This window comes from Sinocyclocheilus anshuiensis, unplaced genomic scaffold (genome assembly GCF_001515605.1).
Source record: "Sinocyclocheilus anshuiensis isolate Anshui unplaced genomic scaffold, SAMN03320099.WGS_v1.1 scaffold1299, whole genome shotgun sequence".
Classification (NCBI taxonomy): domain Eukaryota; kingdom Metazoa; phylum Chordata; class Actinopteri; order Cypriniformes; family Cyprinidae; genus Sinocyclocheilus; species Sinocyclocheilus anshuiensis.
In genome coordinates, this window is record NW_015538011.1 from 624,133 (window position 1) to 634,508 (window position 10,376).

At 35.9% G+C, this 10,376-nt stretch overlaps 1 protein-coding gene across 1 annotated transcript in view; it reads right to left on the minus strand.

Annotated features, from left to right (window-relative positions):
* Positions 1–10,376, minus strand: part of xrn1 (5'-3' exoribonuclease 1) — a 31,475-nt gene that overhangs the window by 16,815 nt on the left and 4,284 nt on the right. The window contains exons 10-30 of the mRNA XM_016472729.1: positions 9,429–9,563; positions 8,288–8,357; positions 7,911–8,016; positions 7,713–7,802; positions 7,039–7,195; positions 6,837–6,956; positions 6,577–6,746; positions 5,577–5,694; positions 5,369–5,464; positions 4,732–4,832; positions 4,490–4,615; positions 3,853–4,015; positions 3,620–3,733; positions 3,441–3,539; positions 3,198–3,313; positions 2,269–2,415; positions 2,087–2,176; positions 1,795–1,930; positions 1,654–1,710; positions 1,421–1,553; positions 222–291 (exon numbers count right to left, since the gene is read on the minus strand). Of these exons, the coding sequence (XP_016328215.1) occupies positions 222–291; positions 1,421–1,553; positions 1,654–1,710; positions 1,795–1,930; positions 2,087–2,176; positions 2,269–2,415; positions 3,198–3,313; positions 3,441–3,539; positions 3,620–3,733; positions 3,853–4,015; positions 4,490–4,615; positions 4,732–4,832; positions 5,369–5,464; positions 5,577–5,694; positions 6,577–6,746; positions 6,837–6,956; positions 7,039–7,195; positions 7,713–7,802; positions 7,911–8,016; positions 8,288–8,357; positions 9,429–9,563 (2,414 nt within the window). The remainder of the gene's footprint in view (positions 1–221; positions 292–1,420; positions 1,554–1,653; positions 1,711–1,794; positions 1,931–2,086; positions 2,177–2,268; positions 2,416–3,197; positions 3,314–3,440; positions 3,540–3,619; positions 3,734–3,852; positions 4,016–4,489; positions 4,616–4,731; positions 4,833–5,368; positions 5,465–5,576; positions 5,695–6,576; positions 6,747–6,836; positions 6,957–7,038; positions 7,196–7,712; positions 7,803–7,910; positions 8,017–8,287; positions 8,358–9,428; positions 9,564–10,376) is intronic.

Consider the following 10,376-nt stretch of genomic DNA (forward strand, 5'->3'; position numbering starts at 1 on the left):
GAAGAAACTATTATTATTATTATTATTATTATTATAAATGTTGAAAACAGTTGTGCTGCTTAAAAATTTTATGGCAACCGTGATACATTTTTTGACATAACATATATATAACATAATAAATGTCTTTACTGTTACTTTTCTAACAATTTAATGTGTCCATGCTGAATACAAATATTATTTCTAAATTTTGCATCATCCATTGAGAGAAAGAACTTCTGCACCTGACAGTGAGTCCTCTAGCAAACTCCTCATCAAACAGCACTTCATACAGAACTTCAGCCTCATGTTCAGCTGATGGAACAGGAAAGACAAAGAATGAAGGACAAAACGAGATGCAGAAGGATGCCAGAGAGTTTGCGTTGGGTAGGGATGTAAAGTTATGAAAATTTCTTATCACGATTATAGTGACCAAAATTATCACGGTATTGTTAAAATGTGCTGGAAATGTTCAAAAAGTACATAAATCACTTCAAGTTTTATGTTTAAAATCAACAAACAACAAATAAAATTATTTTTGTTTGCATAATCATTAAAACATTACCACTGTTTAACTAATAGCATGTTCAAATATCTAATGTAAATGTTCAAATAAAGCTTTGAAAAAGTTTCATAAAAAGGTAAACCTCACATTTCAGACTTTAAATAAAGAAAAGATATGTCAAAATGATAATTGATTAATAAATGATTATATGCATTTTATCTGCTCCATAAATAATTATAGATAACTTATGGTTAAGTCAAAATAATAATTGATTCATTCAATTCATGTAATTGATACTTCATATAATTCATTCATTCATGTATTCATTTGTATAATTCCCGATTTATGTTTCTGCCGGTGGCCGCCCAATTGCGAAGTGAAACACACGGACTGCAAATACATTAGTTACCAAATAATACACACATTCTTTCTATGAGGGTTGCGCTTCACTAAATAAAGTGATTAAATAAATACCCGTTTATAATAAGCACTTATTCGCATGTAAACAGGACAAAGTTTGAGGTAATATTTAATAATGCACTCTTGACATTTGCCATTAAAATAACCCAAAAACAGCTTCACATGAACTATGAAAAAAAGAAATAAAGCCGTAAAAGCTGCAATCCATTTCTTATTGGTTAAAATGAACAGAGACTATCTCGTGTTTTTCCGTGGGTGCTCAGGGATCGGCGCCTATGCCCATAGCACTCTTTTAAAACCTCCCAGAAAACTATTCTGCGTGCACATAAGACTGTTACTTAAAACTGTGCTTTATGCTACAGTATTTATTTATCATCAGTTGTTCAAATCACGGTAATCAAATACGGTTATAATGATAATTAAAATATGAAACGGTAATACTAACCGTGGGGAATTTGATCATGATTTATCGTCAAACCGGTAATCGTTACATCCCTAGCGTTGGGTTTACACTTTTACCTCCTTTGATACCAATGATGGTTCCTCGAAGGCCGAGTGGAACAGAGAAGCTTTCTCGCACATTGACCACACGGTCAAACAGATGATACTCTGCGTCAGGATCTGGAACAACACCGTGCTGCTGCTCCAAAGGCTGTAGACACACACACATATTGCAAATGTTCTCTCTCTCTGTCTATATGTATATAAATAACACAAACACATATAATATATAAACACTGACAAACACATACCCTAAAAAGCAAGTGGGGCTTCACAGTGACCCATACTTTCTTGTTCATCTTCTTTGCCTGTGACCCAGAGAGATCAACACATCATCAACAGAAAGACAGGAACAACTGCTGGGATTGTTGAGGTTTGGATGTGATCATCACCTTCGTTTTCTCCAGCTCTTCTTCAATCTTCTCCACAATGCCAGTGTCCAGGATCTGCAGATCACATGAAGCTCGGGAGCAGGAACTGACTGGATGGTTTTTCAGCCAGCCCTGGATCTCCTGGACCTTTTCAGCGCTATTTAAAGCATCACAATGATAAACGGTCACTATTATAAAGTCTGGCATGCTGAAAATGTATTGCCTTCTGATTAATTATTGGTAATAAAGTAATATTACAAAAGGATATGCATTCTACGTACTAATGCTTGTCTAAAACAGATTCAAAACACACCCATTCTCATCTTCTCCTGGCCAGATGTCATCTTCATAAAAGACGTCATCGTGACTGTTCCGTGCTACAAAGTCAAACAGTTCTGAAAATCTGAGAGACAAGGACAAAATTGTTTTTCAAATATCTGCACAACCACAGGTACAACCGCAAGCACGCACACGAACTCCAACATAAATACACACCTCTCTAAGTATTCAGCTAAGAGTTCCTCTACAGCAGCCGAATAGAGCCACTCTTTCTCCGTTCTCTTGGTGTAGCCAGGAACTTCCTCATTCTTCTTGTTGAACTTGAGATTAAGGCCCACATTGGCTTTCTGCTCTCCATGAGGACTGAACAGAGCAACATTAATTCAAAAGCCAATCAAAAAAAAAAAAGAATATTGTTCATTAATGAAAAAAATGTATACTGTTAAACAATCAAACCCAAATTCTGTGGATGGACCAATATTGCAAGTATGGCCTATACTGATAATTATTTTTAATGTTATGACCGATAATGACAAATTATTGATATTAAAATGCAATACTATATTGTCTGAATGAATTAAAAATCAAACATTAAAAACTAAAATCATTTTAAATGCTGCAAGTGAATTTAGGCATCGAACATTATAATGTACAGTAAGAACTTAACCGCTTTATTAAATTCTTAGTGTTTTTAAAGATTAACTTTAAGTGGGGGTAAGATGATGGCAAAAGTAATCTAAATGTAAAACTAGGGGACGTGAGCTGTACAATGAAATATCCAAAATTGACCGATACCAGAATATTAAAAAAAAAACCGGACAAAAAAACAATTCTAATATCAGCCGATAACTGTTCCGATCCTGGTATATTGTGCATCCCTGTGAAATGTATCATGATTTTAGATGGATAACTAATCCTAGATGACCATACATAACATTGTTGCAGAATTAAAAAATACAGTGCGTTTAAATAAAAATAATGACAGATTAGATAAAAATAATGACAGTAAATCCAATATAAAAAAATAACTTTTACAAATACTTTTGCAAGGCACTGTATAGAGAGTACACTGATAGTATGAAATAAATCATATATAAACTAAACAAAGCATGCATTGTTTTATTCAAAACTTGAATTCCACTGACTTTTTCTTGGATCCTCTTCCAATGAAGATGCTACCGGAGAACCGTGAGATGAGGTAGCTGATGATACCAAGGCGGGAGGCAAGCACGTACCCGGGACTGTACTTCACAGAGTATTTCTGAACAAAAACAAAAGACTATTGGTAAAATCTGAAAACAAGAAAACTGAAGAAAAAACAAACCAGTCAAACATTGTATAGTGCAAAGTATACTGGGCACAGGCTTCTTGACAGACTCAAGACTTACATGCTGGTTCTGTATTAAGGCATCAAGCTGGGGTTCACACGGTACAGAGAAGACCACTCTGACCCGCCCCTCATTGATGACATCACTAGAATCTTGCACCTAAGCAAACAGAAAAAATCCTTCATAACTGGCATTTAACTATTGGAGCTGGTCTGGAGAGCACAAAAACCAGTACATACATCTCCCATTGCACTGTAATATGGGGTTCCAACCATAAAGACAACGGTTCCTGGGGGAAACAGCTCCTCCAGTGTCGTGAAGTGTGCCAACGATGAATCAAAAGCTTTGATATCCTGAAGTGAAAAAAACAACAACAACATGCTTAAATCATCTGAACAACTTCAAATTTTTCCCAAGAAACAGGATCTTGGTTAGAATTCCTGTTTACATTTGGGCTGGTGTGATTACTTACCTTCACAATAGTCTGGTATGGAAAGGGCAGGACCTGTTTGGCAAACTGCTTTTCCAAATGGACCTTTCCGCTCTGACCAATGACATACTTCCTGCCTGTCAGCAGCTGGGCGTATACCACAACATCGGTCTCATTGATCACAATGCCTTTGCGCTTGCTGAAGCTGAAATGCAGATAAAGTAATATTTTACATACGGACACACAAACTATCATACATACTCAACTTGGCAGAATTTAAAAATATGCAAAGCTTTCTATTCTCTGAACATGCATAGCTAAGATTAAGGACTGATGAAAAATTAGTTTATACTGTACAGATACTAGAACCTATAGGCATAAAGTATGGTCAAATTTGCAGCTTATTCCGAACAAAAAGCACCCGCTTTGACAGGAAGAGACTGTGCAATTGACCACAGCGACCATTCATTACATCACAATGAAAAAAAAACCTCTGCCACACTGAAAAACCTCACTCATGCAAGTCACGTATCAGACTCAGATAATCACATTGCAGCTTACGATTTGACGAGTGCTTTTTTGGGTCCAATACATCAGACAATCAGAGACTGAATCAGTTTTGTCTTCTTGATACAGTTATTACAAAAGACAAATAATGTGAATAAAAAGGGCAGCATACTGCTCTGAGAGGCCTTGCACTTCTTTGACCCACTCCTTCTGCTCTTTATCAGTCAGATGGGTGACTTTAGTAGGCGGTGGTGTGTCACCCAGATACAACACCTGTGATGGTTCGTCTAAAGAAAACCTGCAGAGTAAGGAGTGAGACACAATTAACAGACTAAAAGAGAGAGTCTGAGTGAGCTACATAACTCCATATGGCAGCAAATCATTTTGAAATATCAATAAAACAAACAAACTAACTTTATTTCTCCATCTGAAACAGCTACAACTCGAGCTTCCATCAAATGGGGCCAGTTCACAAACAAAGACTTTCCAAGAACCAGCGCTGCGACATCTTCCACCTGCAATGCAGAGACACACGTATTACTACATTACCATAAAACATCATACATTGAAAAGAAGGTTTCAGCAGGTTTTATAAAGGACCTTTTAAGACCAAGTAAAAAAAAAAAAGGAATAAATTGAAGGGAACACAATCTGTCAATATAGTCCCAAACCCAAACAATAGAATATAGAAAATAACTTTTACTTTACCTTCTGATCACACTGCAAAAAAAAAAAGCCACAAAGGCTTTCCAGTGCAAATGTCTAAATATTCTTAAAATCAAGATATATTTACTTGAGAAGCAAAACAAAGCAACATCTGACAATGAGATCAGAAAAATCTACTTAAATCAAAGCGAAAATAAGTTTTCATACCCCACTGACACATGTTTGTTTTTGTTTTAAGCATAAAGTGAGTGATTTAGGCCTTTTTAAGACCTGTAGAAACCCTGCAAAATGTAGTTTATTGTCTGAGGTAGAAAAAGTCATTAAGATGTAACACAATCAAGTCTACAAGTAAAGCGCCTTTAGTGTGAGGGGACGAACTGCTCACCTGTTCCAGCTCCTGGCTGGCTAAAATCTCCAGTAACATGTTCTCCCCTCTGCTGCTTTGTTGAAACACCATCACTCCAGTTTTCTTCTTATAAAACTGTGTGATAAATACAGAAGGAAAATTGGCATTAACCCTGTATGATCTGATACTGATCCCCATTAATGGGATAAGCGATAATCTGCAGACAGGCAGGTTGAGGCTTGTTTACTTTATGACGGATGTGCTGTAAGGTGGGGAAGCCACAGAAATAAAGAGCTCCTCTGTCAGCCTTGTGCACTACATGATCCAGTGATACACGCCAGGCATCCATCGGGACCGGTGTTTGCCTAAAAACATAAACACGGTGGATGTTATTTCCAAAAGACAACAAATAAATACATCAAGCGCTGACACTGTTCAGAGCGTACTGATGTGAAGTGTAAAGTATACACGTAAATACAAAAGTGACAACATATTAAACTGAAAACATTATTCATTATAAATATCAACAAAATTATAAATAAATAATAATTAAGAGTTTGTTAATTGTAAAGTGAAAAAGTAGAAATATAAATACAAAACTGTGACACTATATCAAGATAAATGAATTATTATTCATTAATATGATCAATTCATATTAAATATTTAATATGAATATTAAAATAATGTATCAGTTAATTATAAAGTGCCAAGTGTAAAGATAAATACAGAAATGTGACACCATATCAAAATGAAGGCAATAAATTATTAAGATATTGTTATTATTATTATTATTAATAATAATAATAATAATAATAAACATAATAATGAATTAGTAATATTAATTAGAATTCCTGTTAATTATAAAGTGCCAAGTGTAAAGGTAAACACAAAATTGTAACACCATAATAATGTCTTGCCTTAATTTTAATAAGATATTCTTATTAATAATATTAAATAAGAAATAATTAGTAATATTAATTAGAATTTATCTGATGATAAAGTGAAGTGCCAAGTGTAAAGGTAAACACAGAAATGTGACACCATATTAAAATGAAGGTACGATATTTTTAACAACAATAAAAACAAAGAATAAGCAGAAATAATAATAATTACATTTATCTGTAAGTGTAAAGTGAAAAGTGTTCTATATTAAACTGAGCACATGATTTATTATCATCATCATCATCAGGTTTGATACCATGTTAACATGTGAGTGGGTGAAATATACTGTGGCATGTAGGTCATACCTGACGTGGCAGTGGAAGATGTTGGGGAAGAGCTGGGGGAGGGTGGAGTTGTAGACATTGTCCAGCTCTTTATCAAAGCAGTAGACGGCACACTCGGTATGTCTGTTCCTGGCCTTCTCTGGTGGAGTCAGTTTAAGAGTGTAGGGCTCCATAGCAGTTAACAAGCATTTCTGAATGCAAACCCATATCATATCATGAAACTGCACTTCCATCACAGTTGTTATGGTGAAAAACACAGTGAATGCAGATGTTTAAAGCACCTCGTCGATAAACGGGATGAGCACCACGGCTTCCCACTCCTGCTGTTTGCCATTCAGGTCTGTTTTGAAGTCTTGTGGGTAATACTCAACGATGGGTGAGCCCGGTGACGTCATCAGATGCTGTGAAGGACAGAGAGTCAATAAATGAGGGAGAGTTTCTAAGGAACATTGACGTGACGGGGACATGAAGTGAGTGTGTCACCTGGTAACACTGTGGAAGAAGGTCTTTGCTGGCTGAAGGCAGGACACCCAAGAGCTGCTGGAACGGCATGAAGGGTTTGCCCAGATCAAATGCCAACGTGAGACTAGAGATGTTTCTCACATCAGAAAGGAAGGGGGCATAGTGGTACGGATAATACCTGTAGTGATTTGAGAGGAAAGCAAAGTCCTTTGAAACCAGCATTACATCAAAACCAACCCAACTGAATTTCTTAATGCATGTTCCTGATACTTTTAAGTAGGACTGCATGATTAATCATAATAAAGCATGTATTAATATTAATGTGCATTTAGGAATGCAAAATGGGCCAATCACCTTCCCATACTTGTAATGAGAAACACTTGTCAACAAAAGAAGAAGCTTTAAGGTCATAACATAAGCTAGAGATTAAGACTAAGATTTTCAAATAAAATTATATTGTTCCTAAAAAATATATATTTTACTAGTGAAATATAAAAATTACTAAAAACAAAATAAGAAATATTAATATTTTCATATTTTATTTAGATGTAATTATTATTATTACCAACAAACAAGCACAACAAACCTGGATTTTGCTATTTTTAAAAAGAAAAAAAAAAAAACATCTCCCAAATCACGCAGCCCTACTTATAAGCACAATTCACTACATTTGTTCACTCTCTCTCTCAGCTCACCAGCTCCAAGACTGAACTCCATGGTAGTAGTAATGCAAGATCCACTGGATCCCCTCCACGTAACATTTAGCCTGATTGGCCAAAAACTCACTGCAAGATGAAATAGAAAAAATTCATCTTCACAGAACTGTTCACTTTTAGACACACAGAGGAAGCATGCTTCCATCCTTTACAAAATTAAAATGAATGGAGACTCACTCAGAGATGACTTCAATGCCCATCTTGGTCATGTAGTAGGTGCGCTTGTATTGTCGAAACTCTGTTTCAAACATGTCATCATCTTCACCGTCTTCCTCTGTGCCTTCTAGTGCATTGTGGACAATATTAAGCCTTATTTAGAAGCTGAAGGCTTTAAAATGTGTTATTGTCTGGTTGTACTTCATTTGAAAGTATGTGCACTTACGGTGTACTTACACAAAACAGTACTGCGTAATATAAGGTTACTTATTACTTGGCATTGATAAGGTTAGGTGTAGGGCTTTGTTCAGGGTTGTACATAGAACATGCACAGGATTATAAAATAAAGTGCTAGCCAAGGTCTAACAGTAATGGACTTGGGGTTTGGATTTGTGTACCTCTTCCTGGAGTGCTGTGAGAGTCCCTGACTTCATCAAGAGCGGCGAGACACAAAGAGTCGTCCGCAGACTGAAAAAATAAAGGATCACTTAAAAAAAATGACTGATGACATTTAAAAAAATGAAAAATTTTCACATTGATCTTTTCCATACAATGGGTTCCTGGTGATCACAAACAAAAAAACTATATATATATAGTGGTCCATCAGTGATTAATGACTGAAATTTCAGTCTGTTTGTCACACAATAATATATCATTAAGCATAAAATATAGCACATTAGTTGTATGAACTGAAAAAATCTAAAATTCTATCATTTACTCACCCTGATGTTGTTCCAAACCTGTATGAGCTTGTTTCATCTGTTAAGCACAAAAGAACATATTTTAAAGAATGTTGGTCACCAAACAGCTGATGGTAGCCATTGACTTGTAAATCAATGGAAGTCAATGGCTACGGTCAACTGTTTGGTTACCCAAATTCTTCAAAGTATCTTCTTTTGTGCTCAGCAGAAGAAATAAATTCATATAGGTTTGGAATGATATGAGTGTGAGCAAACGAATTTTCATTTTTGGGTGAGCTATCCCTTTAAATGACACTGTTTCAGTCAATGTTTACAGCCGATACCAAAGATCCTATTTTTTCAGTTGCCAAAAATTTCATGCATCACTAGTTCTTTTTTGTTAATTGCATAGAAAAAAATACACCATACTGATTTGGAACGACGACAAGTCATAGGTAAATAAACCATTTTAAAAAATGTAATTATTTCTTTTAAATATTTATTATAGACCAGCTAGAGAACTACGCAATGCAGCCAGACACAAACTAAGACAAAAATGCTCATTCATCAAAGCCCGATTCATAAAGAGACAAAAGAGGTGAAAGCAGAAACAGCAGCAGATTCATTTAGAAGACAGGAACCTGGTAACTAAAACTGAACCTGATTCACATGAGACAATGGCAGCAGCACATGGTTACTTCTAACACCCCCTCTCCGAAACAAGGATAGGCTGCTCATTGTTTGTGATGATTTTAAATGCGAATAAGAAAATTTGATTCTGATATGAGAGCAATAAAAACCACCTCATACAGTGTGCTTGGGTGTGCCATCTGTCTTACTGCATACTGCTCATATTCACCTTACTCTTCTTCATGTCTTTGACACCAGCCTCCTCGGCTGCCAGCCCGGCTGCTTCGTTCAGGTATTTGTTCCCCACCTTACTCTCAAACCACTTCAGATCTACAAACACCTCGCTGATGTGCTCCCGGTCAAACTGAAAACAGAGAAGAGGGTGATGACATGGAGTAAGAGCTGAACGGGGTGGATTTTCAATCACCTCCTTTTCAGTTTTCGTAAATCTTGTGCATCTATTCTGGTTATATGAAGATGAAAGAGATCCGCAGCTGAAGTGCTCCCGGTCAAACTGAAAACAGAGAAGAGGGTGATGACATGGAGTAAGAGCTGAACGGGGTGGATTTTCAATCACCTCCTTTTCAGTTTTCGTAAATCTTGTGCATCTATTCTGGTTATATGAAGATGAAAGAGATCCGCACTCGTCCAAATTTAGCCAAAAAGGCTTATAACATTTATTGCTCAGAGGTCACAAAAATATGTACAAAAAAAGTGCAAATGTGCAAAGGTGCAGAACGTTTTCCGTCATTAACCCTTCCTCAGTGCCATCATGTACTGGCAAGCAACACCTATTCTGGTTTTCAGGTTACAAGTGTTGTCTGTATTTGGCATCTGAGAAGTGACTAAGGGTCTGATCCATGTCAGGAATGTGTAAATAACTGTTTTCTATTTCAATATATTTTAAAATGTAATTTATTCATGTGACGACAAAGTTGAATTTTTCTCTACAGCCTTCAGAGTCACATGATCCTTAAGAAATCATTCTAATATGCTGATTCGGTCCTCAGGAAACATTTCTTATTATCAATATTGAAAACAGTTGCTGCTTAATAATTTTGTGCAAACCGTGACACACTTATTTGAAACAGCATTTATTTAAAATAAAAACCTGTCTAACATTATAAATGTCTTTACTGTCACTTTTAATCAATTTAATGCATCCTTAAATAAAAAA